Source organism: Equus asinus, chromosome 2, assembly GCF_041296235.1.
Source record: "Equus asinus isolate D_3611 breed Donkey chromosome 2, EquAss-T2T_v2, whole genome shotgun sequence".
In the NCBI taxonomy this organism is placed as follows: domain Eukaryota; kingdom Metazoa; phylum Chordata; class Mammalia; order Perissodactyla; family Equidae; genus Equus; species Equus asinus.
The window spans coordinates 112,018,743-112,040,298 of record NC_091791.1 but is presented as its reverse complement, the minus strand read 5'-3'; the positions used below and the strand labels follow the sequence as shown (position 1 = coordinate 112,040,298).

General features: G+C 46.2%; 1 protein-coding gene and 1 long non-coding RNA gene across 8 annotated transcripts in view; one reads left to right on the top strand and one right to left on the bottom strand.

Moving 5' to 3' along the window:
• The window catches only part of ADAMTS17 (ADAM metallopeptidase with thrombospondin type 1 motif 17), a 339,534-nt gene that overhangs the window by 230,211 nt on the left and 87,767 nt on the right, over window positions 1–21,556 (top strand). For 3 of the 5 annotated variants that reach the window (XM_044762847.2, XM_070496400.1, XM_070496412.1), the window contains exons 14-16: window positions 2,254–2,381; window positions 11,898–12,018; window positions 16,005–16,073. In XM_044762847.2, the coding sequence (XP_044618782.1) occupies window positions 2,254–2,381; window positions 11,898–12,018; window positions 16,005–16,073 (318 nt within the window). The remainder of the gene's footprint in view (window positions 1–2,253; window positions 2,382–11,897; window positions 12,019–16,004; window positions 16,074–21,556) is intronic. The other 2 variants (XM_070496410.1, XM_070496403.1) reach the window with 1 other exon arrangement.
• Window positions 2,389–21,556, bottom strand: part of LOC139041798 (uncharacterized) — a 33,812-nt gene continuing 14,644 nt past the window's right edge. The window contains exons 2-6 of one of the 3 annotated variants that reach the window (XR_011497749.1): window positions 17,103–17,159; window positions 15,822–15,958; window positions 8,634–8,775; window positions 6,982–7,172; window positions 2,389–6,713 (exon numbers count right to left, since the gene is read on the bottom strand). This is a non-coding gene — a long non-coding RNA (uncharacterized lncRNA). The remainder of the gene's footprint in view (window positions 6,714–6,981; window positions 7,173–8,633; window positions 8,776–15,821; window positions 15,959–17,102; window positions 17,160–21,556) is intronic. The other 2 variants (XR_011497746.1, XR_011497745.1) reach the window with 2 other exon arrangements.

Below are 21,556 nucleotides of genomic sequence, written 5' to 3'. Positions count from 1 at the left end.
GAATAAATGTTGAAGCATTGTTACTTTGCTTACCTAGGAAGCTACTCTTCATAGCAGATGTTCTTCTCCCACAACTAACTGGAACAACCAAGTAGAACATTTCTGCTATACCCTGTGGCTGCTTTCTAGTGTTCTAAGACAAGACTTCCCAGTGGGCATGTTGATCAGCAGAGCTCCATGGAAGAGGAGCTGTGGAATGCTGAACACAGTGACGGTTTAGTGAATGTCATCCGATCGTGAAAAGCCCGGAGCCTGGGTGATACTGTACATCTACTTTGACTGAAACTCTCTAGCTGGGATGTTAAGCTCTTCTGAGGCCGAGTCAGCCCCAGAAGGCTTCCTCTACCCCTGCCATTGCTCACCTGAGACCACCAGAAGGACCCACTAGAGACGGGTTGTGGTGGAGACAAATGGCCTGGCAGAGGCAGCAGAAAGCTGTTAGTGTTTCTGTTTCTGGAGGTTCTTTTTTAAAAATAATCACATAAATGTCATTAGAATTAGGTGACTGAGAGACAGAAAAGGGTGCATTCCTCTTTTTCAGTTACGTACAGAGAAACAAAATCCATTCATTCAAAATAAGCTTGAAGCTTTTCCACTAAGATCAGGAATAAGGCAAGTAAGTCCCCTTTATCACTCCTTTTCAACATCATACTGGAAGTCCTAACTTATGCAATAAAACAAGAAAAAGAAATAAAAGATTGAGAAGGAAGAAATAAAACTATCTTTTTTTGCAGAGGACATGATTGTCTATGTAGAAAATCTGAAAGAATCGCTAAAAACCCCTCCTGGAACTCGTAAGCGATTTTAGCAAGGTTGCAGGATATAACATAAATTTACAAAAGTCAGTCTCTTTCCTATATACCAGCAAGGAGAAAATGGAGTTTTGAATTAAAAATATAGCATTTATATTAGCACCTCAAGAAATGAAATAGTTAGGTATAAATCTAACAAAATATGTGCAAGATCTATATGAGGAAAACGATAAAACTCTGATGAATGAAATAAATTAATGGGGAGCTATTCCATGTTCATGGTTAGGAAGAATTAATATTGTCAAGGTGTCACTTCTTCCCAACTTGGTTTATAGAGTCACTGCAGTCCATTCAAAATCTCAGCAAGGTATTTTGGGGATATTGACAAAGTTATTCTAAAGCTTATATGGAAAGATGGAAATATTTACCCAGTCTTTCTGTGAGTCGGGTTCCTGGGCCTGGCCTGGGGACAAGAGACGGAAGCTCAGTCTGTTGTCCTCCAAGGGCTCCCAGTCCCATCATTTCTTCAACCTAAATGTAATTAAAATCCATCCCTTTTAAACTTCTTTAGCAGTGGGACCCACTTCATGAGAAATCTTGTATATGGGACTTGTTCAAACAATTATAGGACAGTAGGATAATGGCTGAGGGCTTTAATGAAGGTGTGTGCAAAGTGCAGATGGAGATTCCAAGTCAGAGATGGCATGAGCAGACAGCGTTCTGGATTGAAAGCTGCTAGTGTGATAGGAATCTTCCAGAAAGCTAAGTGCAAGAAGGGATTTCCAGGCAGAAGGGACAGCCTAGACAAAGGCATGAGAGTTGGCCTGTTCTGGGAGCTCACTTGGTTCCAGAAGCAGCAGAAACCAGCATTTCTATCCTGCCTGGTGACATGGCTCTTACAGGTTGTCCTATAGGCCCCTTTGTTCTGTACCTTACTCCTGCTCAGTTTCTTCTGGGACCTTCTTGCCACATAGCACAGCCCTGCAGCTTTTATCCAGCAGCTGGCGAGCACTAAAGCTTTTAGCAAAAGCCTCTGCTATGGAGACACCCATGGGGCCTGCTCCCTCCCCCAGAAGCATTCTTGTTCACTTTCTCCCCTCTTCCACCCCCAGGACAGGAGCAGCTCACCCTTGATAACATATTCAGCTTACTTAGAGGTTAGCACACAACAAGATGTTCGTTCAGCCTTGTATTTTTAATGTCTTAAGGAAAAGGAACCACTGTGTCTTTGCAAAGGATAAAGAGAACACGGTGAAGAAAAGCCCACAGAGCTCTCAGCGTGTGTCAGTCACCTGAGTCTGAGGGTCTTTCTCCATTTGTTGTGTCGAGTGTTCCAAAGGGCGGGTAAATGTCTCTGAAGAACATGTGCCAGCTTCCTATGCCCTTTATTGCATGCTGACCTCTTGTCCCTTGGGCTAGCCTGTCAGCCATGTGTACCTGTGCCCTGCTTGGCTCACACACCCCTTCCCATGTCAACATCCACCTCTCCTTCCCTCCTCAGATAAGCCATGTGAGCTCTACTGCTCGCCCCTTGGGAAGGAGTCCCCGCTGCTGGTGGCCGACAGGGTCCTGGATGGCACACCCTGCGGGCCCTATGAGACTGACCTCTGCGTGCATGGCAGGTGCCAGGTGACGTGTTTTCCTTGTGTCTTTGGTGGGGCTTTGGAGGGGAGCCTTCTTCTCCCCAGAGGGTATTGGGGTGGGGTGGAGGCTTTGGGAGGCCTGGGGGAGTAGATTTTCTCAAGAAGGCACCTGATGGTGCTGCCTTCTACAGCCTCGCACCCCTCCCTCCTTCAGCAATAACGGAGCCTGAACCCCACCTGCAGGTCAACTGGAGTTGAGGTGGCTGAAAAAAGAGTGGTAACATAATAATCTCAAAAGTCTTAAAATAACTTTAGACATGATGACAAAGGGAAGAGCAGGGGGCCCTCCCAAGGCAGCTCTCCCTGGCCTGGCGTAGCAGGCATGACTTGGCCCCTGTTTGCCCTCAGAATGGGCATCCTCCTGATGTGGCGCAGAAGCCAGGATTGGGTTGGGGGTTAAGAGGCTGCATAGTTCCAGTTCCTAGAGGGGCGTGGCTCTGATCACACCACCCTCAGTTATGCCACATGTGCCGTATTTCCTGATGACCGAGATCGGTCTGAGCGTGTTCTGAAAGAGTCCCAGGAAGCCCTCTGCCTCAGCCACGGGTGCGTGCTCTCCTCATCATTGCAGCCAAGCTCCCTCAGCTGTGCTCCCAGCAGGCGAGCCCACTAAGAGCTGGAGGAGGCTCCCAGAGCCCTGAGCAAGCAGATGGGTATCAGGATTACCACGCATTTGGCATGGAAAGGAAAACCAGGTCTTTCCTGTGATTTTTGCTTTTCCTTGTCTAGCGTCCATTGACCAGCACCTGTGTGGGACTAAGCAAAGAGTCCATTCACCAAGTTCCACTGAGCGGCCTTCTAATTTTACTAGGGAAAGAGGAAGTGCTTTCTAGGAGCCGTGTGGCTCTTGATGCTTCAGGGCCCCTACACCTTTTGATGCCCATCTCTAATGTTCAGTTTCAGGGAAATATTAAAAACACTTGAAAAATTGTAAATTCAGGGGTCACGGGGAGAGAAACTGTTGTCCCTTCCTCAGTTGTACCAGAAATCTGCCTCCAAGCCTGGAGCCCACTCGCCCCAGGAGGGCGGCACATCTTTGTTCTCTCTGCTTCCCAATGCCTGGCCAAGGGCATAGGCGGCAGGGTCTTGGAGAGTGAAGGAAAGGCGGAGTAAAAAGGAGAAAGGCAGGAAGACACAGACACAAAGACAACTTCTGGGATGATTCCCGTGGCCAACTATTTCAACCCTAGTGGATTTTTTTCCCTGCGGACTCCAAACTAGTCTCAAACTGGGATCTTTCAGGGAAAAGCTTGACAATATCCAGACTCCTTTGGCACTGCCTGGCTTTGTTATCACATATGGGTATGTGTGGGTGATGGGCGCTTGGTGCCCGAGAGTCTTGGCAAGGCATCCTCCCAAGGAAGGAGGCAGTGATGGCTGGCTGAACAGGGCCTGCAGGGCTGTCACTTGTAGCAGAGCGTGTACGAGGCCTCACTGTGAACAAAGTTCTTATCATTATTACTGAAATGAGGAATTGCTGACGGTTCTCTGTAAACCCGCTAGAAAGCCAAGCGCAAGATTTGTTTTCTTCCTAAATTAGACACTTGCACAGGCCATCCTGCAGCCCAATGAGGTACGTTCCTTTAGTAACAATTTCCCACCTACAAGCACTTGTACTCTTTAGGGTAGCACTGGCTGAGCCACCTCCAGCCTCTTGCCAGCATTTTCTGCAGTGTTCTTGCCAACGTGGAGGCATTTCTAAGAATCTTGAAATGTTCTGGCCAGTGGGGTCCATGTTAAGTGGCCAGACATGATTTCAGCTCTGAGTGATCAGTGCCATGGTCCCCTTCAGTGACCTTGGTTCTAACTGCAACCTTTTCAATTAGGGAATCTTCCCTGTACCATGACAGGAAAACTTTCAGTGCTTTAGTTAGTACAGCAACGATGAGATGCCACTCGAGATATTTTAATAGCGTTAAGTCTGTGGTCATCAGAGCACCTTTGAATTGGAGCCTGACCTGCACTTGGGTGCGATAGGAATGACATGGGACACATGCCTTCCCATTCCCAGATGCCGTCCCATCCCCATCGAACCTCGCAGTTCTGTGGATCTATCTCAAATGCCTCTGTCACCGTCATCATCATTGCATTTACTCGTCTCTGCACTGAGCCTGACACTAACCAAGCACAACCACTCGAGGCAGGGGCACTAGAGCACAGAGGTGCAGACAAGGGCACCTTTCACAATGCTCTATGGTGAGCGGGTGGGCTCCTCCTCCTCAGGAGCCTCACCCTGCCAGTGGGGAGACCCCCACCTGCTGGTTCATGGATGCACCATATCCTCTGAGTGGATGCATCCCAGTGACGCCGCTGCTTCAAAGCAGCCCACCAGTCCTAGCAGAAGGCCCACCGTCCTGGTAGGTGGTGGCAGCACCCAACTGGAAGCACCTCACAGGATTAAAATCCTGAGAAACAGCTCACTTCTGAAAGAGGTTAAAAGTGCCATCTGCAGTTTTTCTAATGGTGCTCTTTCTTCAGAAAGAAACTATAAAGGTTAACGTGAGCTTGTTTTTAAGTCAATTTTCATAGAACCAGATTAGTGAAGTCATAGTCAATGAAGTTCTATAATAAAAATTGAGCATACTGAAATAAGGTTAAGGAGGTCAAATACAAATATAATCTTTATGCCTAGTACAGGAATGGCTCAAATGAAATGTTCTGGATTCCTGTGGTGCTTCTGAATAAGGCAAGGAAAATTAGTGAAACAGAAAAAGAGTAACAGTACTTAAGAAAAAATCTCAAGGGTTTAGTGAGCAGAGGATCTGTACTTATTCATTGATATAGTTATCTTATAATAATGGATAAAAGGTAGAAATCATCCACATTTTATGTAAGACAGCTCTTATAGAAATATTGCCATGGTTCTGCTAGCTTTGTCCTCTGTTCCCTTCAGCTATAAATTTTGCTATTTTCAGGTAGCAGAAAGAGTTCTGGGAAATTTTGAGAAACATAGTGACTAGTGCAGAGGGGACGAGAGGCTCCAAAATGACATTTTGAGTAGATTCCACTAAGGTCTAAAGAGCAGACTGGTTCAAACCGTACCATACAACATGGAAATACCATTTTATTCTGTTTTTATGGGGCTCGAGTTAAGCTTCATTTCACTGAGTCACAAATTACTCAATATGCTGAAATGAAACTTAGTGCTTATAAAAGTGGGAGCGAGTTGGGGGAAGAAACACAAACATTGTCTATTTTTCAGCAAGTCCCTATAAATCAAGAGTCCCATCATTAATGATTCCTACTGTTGGCCTCCAGAAGCAAAGAAATCAAGTTAATACGCATCTAATGTGCAACTTGCCTCGGAGCTACTGACCTTGAGTGGGTGAGTCAAACTGGTGGACAGATCCGAATACACCTGAGACCAGATAGGCTTGGCTTTTCTTTAAGGCTTTCTCAGCTTGTGCACACTTGTAGCCAATGTACTCCAATTGGAGTCATGCTGTCTTGGGACCCTAACTTGTGTATGTCTCCTGGGCTTGATGAACATCAAAATGAAACACCGTCAGGGCCTATAGGCTTCTTCAGTGGAGAGTTTGTGTCTGATTATCTGTGTGCCCCAGGAGCTGGCCCGGAGGAGAGCCTTTGATTGCATATTGAAAAGAGGAAAACAATGAGTGGATGAAAGGGTGGATGGGTCACCTGCTCCTAGGACTTCAGTGATTCTGGAATTTGGAGCCCATTTCAACAGACCATTTTCATTGTCCAGAATTTACTGACCTCCTATTTTGTATACAAAGGTCTGTTAGGCAAGTAGAATTGCTGGTGGAATTTAAGAGAATTATAAGAGTCCCACTGTGTAAAGAAGGGGTAACAAGCATTCAGGAAAATGTACCGGGCACTTCTGCTTGGGCCTGTATTTCAACAACGCCCTCCTGGTTGCTGCTTTTCTGCACATCCTGACCCTGCAGCTGACATCTCTGAAGTGTGTGACTGTTGGTGCTGAACCCTTGTCGATAGCAGTGCCTGAAACTCTGAAGTCATTCCCTGCACCCCTGTTGTCTGATTAACCTCCTATAGCAACTTCCGGAGTAAGCCAGCAGACTGAACCACATTCCGCTCCTCTTCCATCCCAGGACTCCAGTAAACGGATGGGAAAGGCAGTATAGCACAAACCATCACAGCAAAGAAAAGCAGAGGCCACCATCTGACAGAAGAGAGATGCCACCTCTTTCTGGAGGATGGAAGTGGGTGGAAGTATCATTGAAGGAACAAAGCAACAGAAGCCAGAACTGGAACAAATGGAGAGTCTCAACCGAAAGCAGAATGCTTGACCGAGTCTAGGACTTGGAGATGGAGGGTGGGAGTGAGGAGTTGGCTGGAAAATAATGAGAAAAGTCAAAGGCTCATCCAACATGACTGACCATGCACTTGAAAGACCCAGAAAAACAGAAAAACTGACCCTGGCAGAAAATTGAGATAGTTATAGAATTCTGTATACAGCCACTTGGTGTTATTTGACACACTTGGCACCTAAAATAGTACCAACCAGAGAGGTCAGAGTATACAAACCTGTCCCAGCCCCTGGGTATCCTGAAGAATTAACTTAGAGAGTGATCCTACATATGTCCCTTTTTGCAACTGACCTGAGGAGCCCACTGGGACAGACAGTGACCTGCTGCGTGTGGGGCTTCTTGATATTATGGGAGAGCCCGCTGTGGATGAGCCTCTGAATGCTGGCTCTCTGTGCATCTCCCATCCAGAGGGATAGAGGGAAGGATGTGGTCCTGTCTACTTTCTCCTTTCCTCTCTTCCTTTTTTGGAGGGGGCAGGGATTCTGTGAAAGAAAAAGGGATAGAGGACAATTACCTATCTGCTCAAACCATGTGGTGGTTGTCCCCCAACCCCTTAGCAGGAGGAAGGCCCGGCCTGTACGCAGTCTCCATCTGTCCTGACAACACCCACCCCTCATCAGGGCCTGAGCAGTGAGCCTGGGTTTCCCGAACCAGAGAGGTAATTTTTACAGCAACCCTCTGATGTAGAGGTTAATATTCTCATTTTTAGAATGGGGAAACTGAGGCTCATATCCAAATCTGTAATAATCCTCAGGACATGCATAGTGACCACAACCTTGAACATAACGATTATGGAAGAGAAGCTGACTGCCCACCTGCTGGGGTAACTTAGCCCTAATCTAGCAGCCACTTAGCTACAATTTGAAGTCATGTCTGAAGACACGTTTGTTCTTAGAGGTGAAATTTCAGCAACAGAAACTGTTTTTACAATTAAAACAAAATGCTGGGTAGTGAAAGAGCAGAGCAGTTTCCCCCTGCATCCAGCCTTTGACAGCTTAACACATAAGATCATGTGAACCCTACAAGCAAGGCTGTCGAAGGATCCAGATCTGGAGCCCTGTTTCCCGGGTGGAGAGGTGTAAAAGTGTGATCTTGAGGCTCTCAGTTTAAGGCATTTGAATCTTGTAACTACACATTCTGTCGTGATGGAGCTTCCTATAGATTGTTTACTCAACCTAAGCACCATTGTAAGGGGGCTTTGCTTCCTGAGAGTATAGGGGAGCCAGACACTGTTGTCCTTAGAGCTCTGCTGGGCTCCCCCACACCCCTCCAGGATATCTCAGCCCAGAAACTGCTTCTGCTCAGGGATGACAGAGGATGGAAGCAGCAGGAATCACCTCCCCAGTGGGAGCTTCTTGCATGGGGCGTTTCTTGGGGGTCCTCAGGCAGGCACCACACCCTCGGGACATAGAGGGCTCAGGATCTGACAGGAGTGGCCATCTCCATGAGGGTCTTTTTCTGAGCTCCAAACCTAGCCTAGTGGTCTCCTAGTATGCCCTGGGCCCACAGCATCACCTGGGTACTCATTGGAAATGCAAATCCTTGGGCCCCACCCCAGCAATGGGTGATCACCCCCAGCCCTCCTGGCGATTCTGGCACACTGGAGTTTGAGAACTGCTGCCACAGGTGTCTTGTGCCCCTGGGCCTGGGAGATTTTCTATGTGCCCTGGAGATTGACTGCCACTGGTCAAACCCGGGGAATTGTTCCCTTTAGAGTGTGCAGAGCACGCAGAGCAAGAATTGTCTGAAAGGCTATACCATCTTGGTAGATTGATTTCAGCCCTTGCAACCAGTCACCCCAGCCAAAAAATAAGCAGGTGGCTCACATTTTGGAAAGGATTACCCAGCACCTCAAATCCACATCTAAGCCCATGCTCTCCAGAAGCTATATTGAGCCTCCCGAGAGACACAGATGCTGACAAGGATGGGCCCCCCGGACTTGCCTGTAAATAGCTAGGATTTTCTTGGAAAGAAGGCAAGGGCTAACTCCTTGCAGGCCAAGCATCCTCAAGTGTCGTCGACCGGCAGCACGCTCCGGCAGTCCCATGCACCTTGCTGGACTCCCAACTGACTTTGACTTCGTCCCTGAAAAAAAGGAAATCAACTTCAAATGTTGCATCTACTTAAACTTTGGATGTGTGAAGTCTAAACCAGTGCTGGTTGGGGCCTTGCTACTGAGAAAGCATGCACATTTTCTTTATGTTATGTTTTAGGAGCGATGGCAAGAATCACCGTGAGGGGTAGAAAACTGCCCCCCGACCTGCCTATGCTTGTCCAGGGCAAGAGCATCTCCTGCTGGGTACTGAGCAACCCTGAGGACACCTGGTGCTGGTCTGGCTGTGCAGGGGCTCACTTAAGCCACCGTCTTGCCTTGTTCTCACTTTTTTCTTTCGCACCAAGATCCTTCTTTCAGGAGACTGTTGGAAGGAGAAGAAATTTGCTCATCTAGGAATGTGTGTGCCCTCCCTCCCAGTGAGTCCCTTGGCCTGCCCCTTCCTGAAGCACCTTCCACACCTGTCTTTCCTGCTTCTAGGTGAATTCCTGGTCTGGCAGATTTCAAACACAAGCTTTACCTCCTAGCCCTCATCTCCTAGCCACACAACAAGTGACCTTTTGAAATTCTAGCGTGAATTCTCCCTTGACATCTCTTTTCCTCAAAGACAGCATTTCTAGTGTTCTTTAGCTTCTCTATTCTGAATGTCGCCACATTCTTGCAAACCTAGCATGCTTTTGGAAGAGGCCTTACCCTCTCCAGGAGGCCTCCCAGTGACCCCAGTCCTGGCTGAAGCCAATCAGGGGAGATAGTCAGCCAGCCCGGGTCTGCGAGGCAGAAGGTGAGGGGCTGCTCCCAGCTCTGCCAGACACTATGTGGCCTCAGATTTGTCAGGTGCCATCACTGGAGCTGGAGGAAGCTGTCTGGACCAAGTGGGATGTTAACTTAGAGCATTTAGAAACTGTTTAATCAAGAGACTCTAACTGAGGTACCAGACAGAGAACAGGTGGTCAAGCCAGAGATTATTGCTGAATGGGGGCGTGGTTAAAAAATAATAGGAAGCCAATGTAGGGAGAGTCTAGAGCTGAGAGTACCTGAGAGATGGGAACCCACAGGGGGATAGCTCAGGGTGATATGAAAGAGGCCAGGGTGCGGGGCCAGCTCTACAGGTGTTGGCCCTGTGACTGTACCAGAAACAGACTGGAGACTGTCACACTGGAGCTCTGGAATGCAAAGGAGCAGATGAAGATTGGCAGCACACACGTGGCCCCACAGACCCGCAGAGTTGGTCCCAGGGCATTTGCTGAGGATGCTGGTTGAGCAAAATTTTGGATCTTTCCTTCCACAATTCTTCGCTCCTATAATTTTGCATCGAGCAACTTTACAGCAGTCAGCCAGCTGTGCAGACCGTGAATCTAGGCAGCAGCTCCTCAGCATGTTCCAGGTGCAAGGGACGCTGCGGCAGGCGGTCTACCTCCATGTCATTCTCGGCTGGTCTGCCCTGGCAAGAGGTTGCAGTGATGCCAGACTGTCTGGGTTTCTATGTGTTGCCTGATCTTCCAGCTCCTATAAGTCCACTCGCCTCCATTTGCTCCTCACGTGGCCTCTGGCTGCTGAAGCCCCCAGTCTTGCCCTTTACCTGTTTTTATGCTGACTTTGAACACGTTTGAGCTTTTCGCAAAATGCTGCCCTTTTCAGTTTTCGTAATGTTTGTTTTAGGACTAAATTTGCTCAGCACTTAGCATATCTTCAAGTCTTTATTGAAATATATTCAGTTATGCTGTCATTTTTGGACACCCAATAGTAATTTCCCATTAATTCTTTCCCAAAGAAATAAAAGGATACACAGGTGAGGCTTCAGGACTGTTGAGTATGAAGAACCCTCATTTACTTTTTGTATAGCATACCATAGTGCAAGTCCCGAGTGTGGTCCTGCCCAACAGCATCAGTGTCACCTGGGAACTTGTTAGATATGCGAATTCTCAGGCCCACCCAGACCTGCTGGGTCAGAAACTCTGGGGAGAGGATCCAGCAGTCTGGGCCTTGACAGGCCTCCTGGTGAGGCAGGTGCACCTGCGTGTTGAAGAACCACTGCGGTTTGGAAGCAGAGGATTCTGACTCAGTTGGTGAGCCATGGGCCCGAGCATTCACCTCTAGGAAGTCTGCTGTTCAGCCAGCTCTGCTCCATGCCCTGCCCCTGTCGGAGGGGGCTGTAAGGAGGGAAGCACCTTGCTAGCACCCATCCAGGCATCAGAAGAAAGAGCAAACTCAGCTTGGCCTGGGTTATCTGGTTGTAGAATCCTTTTCACCCAAAGGTCTAGAGCAGTGAGGAAAACCCAGTTCTTGTTCTGGAAGTATTCAGTGTAGGGGGAAAAAAGTGGAAGGCCTTTTCAACAATTTAACTAGTAAATAATTAAATACCTAGTGTTTACTATACCGTGAACTTAGATATGTTATTTTACAAAATGTAAGATTTTGTGCATTTTTGAAAGGAAAAACAAGAAGTCACTACCATTTCCCACTTTTCTTGCACTGACTTGGGCTGTGCTGCCCGGAGCCACCCAGGGTCAGGACTTCTGTCCGCTGCCCTCAGACATGCCTTGTGGAAAGAGTTTGAGAGACAGGGGCTCTTCTTGGGCTGGATCTCCCTAACTAAGGAACGGGGGCCTGTTCCCAGCCACGCCTGGATGGGCTCTGGGCTTCTTGACCTCGGCAGGGAGGTCAGTGTGGTTTCTGCTGTGTCTTCTGAGATTGTTGGCTGTTCCAACCAAGATACAGGTGACCCGCGCAGCTCTGAGGGGAACATGAATCGTGTGACATTGTGGCCACGCCAGGAGGTGTGCAGAAGCTGGCCTCACTACCCGCCTGTGGCCTCTGCCTCAGGCAGCTCTAGAAGGGGCCAGACCTCAGGCCTCAGTGTGACTTCTGTGGGCACTTTTGCCTTCGTGGGTCCCCTCTTCCATAATAAATACTAAAAACTATATTTGATGACTGTGTAGGTTTAAAGACAAATATCATACAATCTGGATTCTGTTCAGTTTTTCTCTTCTGATTTTAAAATGAATTAAAATATTTTCTTGGGCCTCTGAAAGTGTCGTGGGCCCCAGGCACCATGCCCGCTGGGCCGAATGGAGAAGTCGGCCCTGCAGGGTATCCTCTTCGAAGATCCCTCTGCGTCTCACACACAGAATAACCCAGCCCTCTGGTTGTTTAGAAAATCGGCTGCGATGGCATCATCGGGTCTGCAGCTAAAGAAGATCGGTGCGGGGTCTGCAGCGGCGACGGCAAGACCTGCCGCGTGGTGAAGGGCGACTTCAGCCACTCCCGGGGGACAGGTGAGTACAAGGCCCAGAGGAAGGGGGGCCGTCACCACTCCTGGGGAACAGATGAGTGTGAGGCCCAAGGAGTTGCTGCAGCTACAGGACAACCTGTGCGTGTTGTATATTTTATTTCCTTTGACCAAAAGCCAGTGATTGCATGCCTTCCCCGCATTTCATATTTAAGGGCTTGTTGATAATAGATAGATGACCTGGCACTTCAGTTTCATGATTTCTGAAAGGCAAAGAAAGACATTTTAGCCAGAATGTCTTTAGGTTCCTAGAAGAGAATCGTTTGCCTGTGGCGCTCAGTGGCACAGCCCCCAGGTCCTTGAATCTCGCAGTAGCTACCCTGCCTGCCAGCTCCCATTGGAACTTCATGTCAGCCCATCTTCTGAGGTGCACACAGAAGGCAGCAAAGACGCTTTGCTACATCATTTTTACCTGTAGATGGAAGAGCTGCTCGCTTTCTGAGTTTTCTGTCAGTAAAAGTAACATAGCATTTACACGCATCCCTAAAATGCACATGAAGCCATCTGTTCCAGGAAGTCTGAGATGCCTCTGCCAACTGTGACTGCAGAGTGACTAAGTATCCTATTTCCCAAAGGTACGCCCCCCACCCCCACCCTGCAACACCATGCTTAGAGAGGTTCATCAAAGTTCAGTTGATGGCCTTCTTAATCTTTCTGCCTGAACCCTCTTCACAGATGTAGGCTGCTTTACCCAGAGGTAGGAGATGGTTTCTGATCTCCTGTCCTGGAGGACGTCAGCCTTTGATGTCCAGGGAAGTTATCTAGGTTGGTACTTAACGAGGGGAGCATGAGGCAGGCAAGTCATCCGGAGGGTGAGCTCTTCTCGAAGCCTTAGTGAGTGTCCCCTCACCCAGTGTCACCAAGAGCAACGTCATCAAGATAACTTGTTGGGTGGACTGAGCTGAAAAGTTTATATGCTAATTTCCACAGTTGCTTTGTATAGAAGCTTTTCAGTTCAGTCCCAGCCAATAAGAGAACAGAGTCACAGTTATTCCTCCCCGGCCCACAGAGCAGACCTCTGGGCTAAGACAACAGGAGTCTGTTCTTGCTTCCCCTTTTCTCTGTGTGGAGAGAAGACCTGGTCTGGAGGAAACGTTCCTTCTGGATATCTTGTGGAAAGGGCAACCTACTGCACAAACATTTTGCAGGATCTTGTTTTAGCAAAACCAGAGGCAAGTGCGAGTGCAAAATTGAATTTAAAAATTACGTTTCAGGCCCAGTAAGGTCTGGTTTCAGGATTTAAAGTCAGGTGCCCAGTCTGTGAAACAGGAAGCTTGTGTGAGAATCTGTGCTTGCTGCATGGCTCTTGAGGTAAACTGAAGACGATGCTGCTGGAGCAAGTCAATTAGGGGGAAAATGCCCTCCGAAGCTCCGCCGTCCAGTACAGTAACCACCAACCGCCTGAGTCTCTTCAAATTTTAATTGTAATTAATTAAAATTAAACGTACTTAAAAATTCAGCCCTCAGTCCCACTAGTGCCATTTCAAGTTCTCTGTTGCCGCATGTGGCCAGTGGCTCCTGTGTTGGAGAGCACAGAGAAAGCACATTTCCATCCATTGCAGAACGTTCTCTCAGATGACACTCCTCTGGCACTTTGGTAGTTTCTTCTGTTTGTTTTGACATCTCTGGTGCCGCTTTCCCTATTTGGACCCCAGCTCCAGTTTGCCATGGGACTTGGGCCTTGCCTACTGCAGCTGGGCCAGCAAGGGCAGTTAGGAACAAAACCTCTGCAGGTGGCAAGTGTTTACTGTTGATTAAAAAAAAAAAAAAGGAAGAATTAGAACCTTTTATTTAAACAGAATGTTGTGCTGAGCTCCAAGAAACCGACAACAATTTCTCCATTCTAGGGAAGACAGGTCGAGCACAACCATGCCTACTCCTTTCCCCTGGGCGATTCTGTAGAACACTGAGGAAGGTTCCACGACACACCTTTAAAAACCTCCACTGTCTGCCCCACAGCAGCTCAATTCCGAGAGAACCCAGCTTGGAGCAGAAGCATTCTCTTTTTCTTCCCAGGGTCTAGTCATTTGTTGGCCTTTGATCTTGGCACAAGCAGATCCATTGCTCCAATTGCAGTAGCGTCCTTTACTTCTGCTCTCCCCTCTCTCCATGCCTCACCCCGCCCACGCACAGGAAGGAAGTGGCTGTGACGTGCAGCCCCCCTCCTGGGGAGGTCAGTCTCCCATGGAAGGGCAGACAGCCAGTGGAAGCCTTCTAGGGTAGCTGTCCTCACCCTGGCTTGGGACTTAGTGTGCTTCCTTCCAGCTTCTCGGGCTCAAAAGCCTTAGCAAACCTTCATAGAAAGACAAGCACAAGTTAGCTTCACCCACCTGTAAAGGTTCTGTCTTTCTGAGCAGTTGCCAGATGTCTCACATTCTTTTTAAAGTCTCAAGCTGTTTTTTTCCAAATCCTCATGGTTGGGATCTGTGGGCCTAAGCTCATATCAATGTGGATTCTGTTTATTGAAGATGTGCATGGAATGCTCACTCACACATGAGTGAATCACTATCTACTATAGTTTCATCAAATACAAACCTGCAATCATGATCTGCCATTCTAGAATGCACATATAAAGATACTGGCAAATGGTCACCCATGAGTCCATTCACCCAATAAACATTTATTCCTTGCTACTACATTTTAAACACAAGGTATACAGAAATAAAAGTTAACTGTCACCAAGTTGGTCATAGTCGAGGGAGGGGATCCCCAGGCAAACAGCATGAGTCCATGTGTGAGACAGAGGCCACTCAGCGGGGGGTGCTCTTGGGCCCCAAATTCTTGTGGGGCACCTCGCCGAGGCCTGCGGGCAGATGAGGGTGATGCCCAGCCCTAAAGGACAAGCAGAAATTAACTGAAAGTGGAGGCGGGGGAAGGACATTCAGGCTGAAGGAAAAACCCAACTTAGAAATGGTATAACAGCCCCAGGTCATGTAACCTCTAGGCGACTCCAAGTGAGAATGGATGGATTCGCTAATACCGGCAGTTTAGATAGGCAGGTAACTTTCATCTCTGCCCAACTTGAAAGACGTGGGGGGAAAAGAGGAATGTCTTATCATCCTTGAGGGTGAATATCAAAGAGAAATACCATACCAGGAAGATAAAAAGGAATCAAATGCAGGATTTTTGCCCAGCTATACAAAGTCCTGACCTTTGCCTGAACTCTCCTGGGTCCTTTTATGTAAGTGCTTGAGCTGAGACTCCAGAGCAGACCCACCCAGGGATAGTGTCCACGCCCCCCAGGAGGTCCCCCTGTCATGTCCTTGAGAGGTCCCAATGCAGTGAGTAGGGATATGGCATCCTGAGTGTAGGTTGTTTCTGACCTTCTGGCCTGTTGCCTCCCAACTTTGAACAAGTGAGGTCCTCAGCAACTCAACAGTAGGAGGAATCAACTCCAATTGGCTATCACATTACTTTTCTGGTGGATGGGCTTCAAAATGCTCAAGCCTTTGGTTGAGTTGGAACAGTTGAGTTTTTATAATTTAGTAATTTGAAAGTTCTTGGTGTGATGCTTTCACTTCATTCATTAAATTGTCATTTTAACATTATTATCTTTATTCCATGCTGTTCTTCGACACTAGAAAGGTAACTAGTGGCCATGGACATCCAGGACACACCTGAACTGAAGTCCCCACCAAGAGCCAACCACAGTGCCCCATGGGCTCCGAAGCCCTCTGCACTTTGTTCTCAAAGAGAACATTCCTCAGTCAGTTCTTAAAAGGGAGGGTGACGTGATCTATCCCTTTTGAATGTGGATAGATCCATGTGTCACATTTATTCCATAATTACCTTTAGAACCTCTGCCACATGCCAACTTCTATGCTGCAGTCTCTAGGTGCGGGGTGTGGAGGTTTCGTTACTGTTACTTGATGATGACACATAATGACTCTTCTTTCCACTGTGATTAGGAACTGTAGTATCAGTTCCTGAAATATACACGTAAACCAATTACAATGTATTTCTTTTCCTCAGTCAAGAATAATCTGTGTACGAAGGTGTCCACATGTGTGATGGCAAAGGCCGTTCCCAAGTGCTTCTCATGTAAGACGTTTGAATAATATGCACAGTCCTAGTGGTGACGTGCCTGGTGTGGGGTCCTTGCCTTGCTTATATGCCTGAAGCTTTTCTGAGTGGAGTCAATGGGAGTTGAGTCATGCATGAAGCCATGGATAACGTTACCGCCGTTTATCATTTATCACTTATATATAATTGATATTTGAATTGCCAAAAAGAAAAACTATAGAATAAAACCAATTTTAAACCTATAAAAGATAAAAAGTCATGAGATTGGAGGCATGCCCTAATATGCCAGGGGTACATCTTCGTTCTCCTCAGCCACACGTGGCACTTTGGCAGAAAATACTAAGACATGCCAGAAAATTTAGCCTCAGATGGCACTTTCCTCCATAGGAAAATTTCCATATTACAGGATTGGATTACCCAAAGGGCAGAGGGCACTTGGTAACACCCTCCTGCTCTTCATGCTGGAGATGAAGGTCATGGCCTTGCTTTGGCCCACCTGCGCTGACCTCACATTCTGAGAGCTGAATAGGAGCATTGGTCTAGCTTCATGGACTTCCCGAACAATGAGTGCTTTTCAGTTAGACCCAGCACAACTTTGAGGGCTAAACATAAAGATAGTAATATTCTCATAAACGACTTTCGTAGAAAGGGAAAACTATAAACTTAGACAACAATCTCCCCAAGCATTTTATAAGATAACTACAAAAAAAAAAAAACTTTGATTTTTCTTTTTTTTTGAGGAAGATTAGCCCTGAGCTAGCTACTGCCAGTCCTCCTCTTTTTTGCTGAGGAAGCCTGGCCCTGAGCCAACATTGTGCCCATCTTCCTCTACTTTATATGTGGGACGCCTACCACAGCATGGCGTGCCAAGCGGTGCCATATCTGCACCTGGGATCCGAACCAGCGAACCCCAGGCCGCCGAGAAGCGCAACGTGCGAACTTAACCGCTGCGCCACCGGGCCAGCCCCCTCTTTTTTTTTTCTTTTTTTTTAATGTGTTTGCTACAACCTTGTGAAAGAGTCCCGGTCCACACAGCCAGGTCTTTACCTGTATTCCATCGTGGTACCTTACCAGCTCGATGGTTTTCTTCCAAAGTTAATGCTACTGGAAGAACAAGGGGAAAAAAAATGTGACCCCCAAATCATGTGAAAGCAATGTACTTGGGAAATTCAGACAAAAATTACTTCACAGGGAAATGTGCTCATTTTCTCATAATATTAACTATTCAGAAGATTTGAGACAGGTTTACAGTCAGCATCACTTTGAAGTTGTCCTTAAGGCAAAAATGGCATCTCCTAAAACAGCAGCAAAGGCATTGAATTTTATCCCTGGCTTCCTCATGAAACCAAATCATGTCCCTCTAACTGGGTGTCTCCTGCTTGATGGCAGAGACTAGAATGGAAAATCATTCCAAGGATAAAGTCTTGCTACCTTACCTAAAATGTGACTCTATCCTGTGACTTCTTAGAGTGGGTCCTAATCATAGTTCATGCCCAGTCAACAGGGTGGTGTCTGGTGTCTGCATGGGGGTCTGCTGGTGTCTGGGGGATGACAAGGTGCTTTGGGACTTGGTGATGGGAGTCATTCCCCAGCTGGTCACTCTTCAAACCAGCCTCGGAGTGGGCTTTGAGCTCTAGGTGAGAGTAGGAGCTATTGGAAACAGGACAATGAGTTAGAGGTGGTTTCTTTGGTCCATGGACAGAGGACCTGCCTTTCATTTCAGGTGTTTCTCCTTCCTGGTTCCCTCCTTATCGTGAGTAGAGAAGCTCGTCTTAGAAAGAAAGGTTAGCAGAGCCTGTGCACAATGACCCCCCGGCCCTGTTACTCAGAGGTCACCTGAGGATGAGCCTCACCTGAGTTGCATGTCTGCCCTGAACTTTTCACTGCTCATCAGCCTTTGCTCCCACAGGTACAAGAGAAGAGAGGAAACAGGTACCTTTCATTTTGCTGCTTGTGCCAAAGTTAAGCTTAAAAATAGACATGGTGACTATGCATTGGTGGCAAATGTATCTTGTTGTGGAATGTGGAAAATTAACTAATCTGGACCATGGCAGATGTGTCTGTTGCCTCAGATTCTGCAGCCTGGTGATGCTAACACCAGGGTTCGTTAGTCACAAAACAGGAAGATTCCACATAACAGCAGATTCTTTCAGAGAACGGTTTGATTCTTCAAGCAGATCCTATTCCTATGTCTGATTTGTGGCTTAAATGACGATGCCTCCAAAAAAGGTTTTAATCACATTGACCCTAAACAACTTTGTCTCTGTTTTTGACACTTTACTATTTTATATGCCTGGAATCCAATAATTCTTCAAACTCCCCTAGAAGGAATGGATTTCACTAAGAGAAATTTGTGGTACAAAATCCAGTGCTGTAATCCTAGAAGATGGATTTTGTTAGTTTGTTTTGGTGGGGAGAGGAGGGCAGGTTTTGTGGCCAAACTTCTTACGTAGGGAAGCATTTCTAAAGCAAAAACTATTTTTAATAAAAAAATCTTGCCTTACCCTATAAGGACTGGACAGTGCAGGGGCTGTGTGCAGGCTGCTCGGGCAAGTCAGTGTTGCTGTCCCCAAGTCACAGTGGTTGGAAGGGATCGTACTGGAGGGAGGATCACTCCCCAGTTGGTTAAAGTCGTCCTGCCTGGGAATCAGGACGGATCAGGGCACGAGAAGCAGACAACTGCTGCTGTCAACTGGACTCTGTTTACCTCTCTGGAGTCTCCCCAAGCGTCGTGTAGAACATTTATTCATAAATATCTGAGGCTGGATCTATAGTAATATTGTCTAAGCATTTGCTATCAAGACTGAAGAACACTGCTGAACTTTCCGTTCAAGATGGCTGGTTAAACACAAGGGCTTATCTCCTTGTCTTCCCAAGATCACCTTAAAGTGAATGAGAAGGAACTTATTAAAAGGTCCAGGAGAACAAGGACACCTCAGGTGGATGTTCCTACCTGTGTGCATCACACTAAATAGACTTGGTTTTGCTGCAGTAAACAAGCAAACAAACAAAACACAGTGCAGAAATCCCCCACATCTCAGTGGCTTAACACAAAAGTTTCTTTCTTGCTCATGCTGCATGTCCAACATGAGCTGGCAGGAGGCTCTCCATATTGCGGCCACCTGTGGACCTAGGCTGACAGAGATTTTATTGTTCACACGCTGCGACTGTCACCTTGGCAGGAAAAAGGGAACTCATCAAATCAGGCCCTAGTGCTCCTAAAGGTCTTACACCCACGTCACTTTCACTCACGTTTTAAGGGTGAAAGTCAGTCACATGGTCACACAATTTAAAGAGGGCCGGGAAATGTATTCCTACCATGATTCCAGAGAGAGACGTGGAAATATTTCGTGGCCAGCACCACAGCACAGCACCTATAGCAAACTTCTCTGCAGTCCAGTATTTCGGTTGTCAGCACATAGCAATGGCTCCCTGCCCCTCAGCTAGGAGCCAGTCCTGACTGTCAGCAAACCACACCCAAATACGGAGACAACCCGTCTGTGGCATCCTTCTCAAAATCATCTGCAACGCAAGTGGGAAAGACTGAGATAACCTGAAAAGATGACCTATGCGAAGACCAAGATAACTCAAATAATAGAAGCTCAAAATCTCTAGTAACTATTCTTAGAAAGATTTGAGATGCTCTTTTGTCCATGAAACAAGTACAGAATGCTGTAAGAAGATACAGAGAACAAGATCTCAAATATTGAAACTATGACTATCATATTAAAACCATGTGATAAAAGGCACCATAAACAAACGAAAATTGACAGAAAAAAATGTTTACAAGTCTAGTAAGCAAAAAAATTTTAAGAGTCTAAAATATATTAAATATATATTAATAGACATTAAAATATATTTTAAAAAATAAAAACAAAAAGTAAGTAGAAAAATGGACAACACTTAGAAATGAGGCTGTTAACTGAAGAGGAAATGCAAATGGCCAGTAGGTATGTGATAAGATGCCAAGCCACACTGGTAATGAAGGAAATGCAAATTAAATCTACAGCATAACATTTTTTTCACCTATTAGATTAGCAAATAAGAGGATTGATAATTTCGAGTATTTAGAAGTCTGTGAATAAACACGTATTCTCCTATAATATTAGTTGACTTAGATTTTAGTTAAACCATTATGGAGGGCAATTTAGCTGTGCATTTAATATTTAAACTGCATGTGTATTTGACCCAGCAATTCTCACAGCTGGCCTGGTAAGACTTTGTATATATGCACAAGAAGACGTGCAAAGCTGTTAATTGCAGTATTGTTTCTTTCTTTTTTTTTTTTTAGCATCTTTGTAGAGATATAATTCAAGCACCATAAAATTCACCCATTTAAAATATACAATTCAGTGGGTTTTAGTACATGCACAGAGTTTTGCAACTATCACTACAATCATCCCAAAAAGAAACCTCACACCGATTAGCAGTCATTCCGCATTTCCCTCCTACCCCAACCGTAGGCAACTACTTTCTGTCTATGGTAAACATTTTATATAAGTAGTATCATACAATATGTGGTCCTTTGTGACTTGCTTCTTTAACTTGACATAATATTTTCAAGGTTCATCCATGTTGTAACATGTATCAGTGCTTCATCCTTTTTATTGCTGAATAATAATCCATTGTATGGTTATATCACATTTTTTAAATACGTTCATCAGCTGATGGATATTGGAGTTGTTTCCATGTTTTTTGGCTGATAATGCTGATATGAACATTTGTGTACAAGGTTTTGCATGAACATATGTTTTCATTCTTCTTGAATATGTACCTAGGAGTGGAATTGGTAGGTCATATGATAATTCTGTTTAATTTTTTGAGGAACTACCAAACCCTTCTCAAAAGTGCCTGCAACATTTTTGTAGGGGAGGAAGACATTTCCTCTACCCACTCTGGGTCCTTCTGGCCAGACAACAAATTAAATTCACATAAGACAGAATAGCAGGAGAAAATTAAACAAAGCTTTATAACATTTATACATGGGAGGGACTGAGGCAAACTGAGTAACTCACCAAATTGGCGGAGGCCTCACCTTAAATACCAGCCTCAGCTAAAGACAAAGGAGGATGTTTGGGGTCGGAGGAGCCAGTTATGGGAGATTACCAGACAAGCACAGTAAACAAGAGTAAGGTTATTAGGTAGATTTATGTCCTTACCTTCTGCATTGGTAAGAGTTTCTAGAGATAGGGTCATCCCCCCTTCTTTCTGGTACAGAGAGGGAAACACCCTTATGGATGGAGATTTCCTTTACAAATCTAAGTGTCTCTTACAAAGGGTAACTTCTGTTTTTCAGGGTTTCTCTCATGTCTGCAGTTTTTAAAAGTAACAAGCCCAAAATAATCCTCACGCCAAAGAGACATGGCTTGGAGCGGCCAATTCCAATCCCCCACATTTTACATTCCTACTAGCAATGAATGAGGGTTCTGATTTCTCCACATTCTCTCCAGCACTTCTTATTGTCTGTTGTTTTTGTTACAGGCATCCTAGTGGGTCTTTTC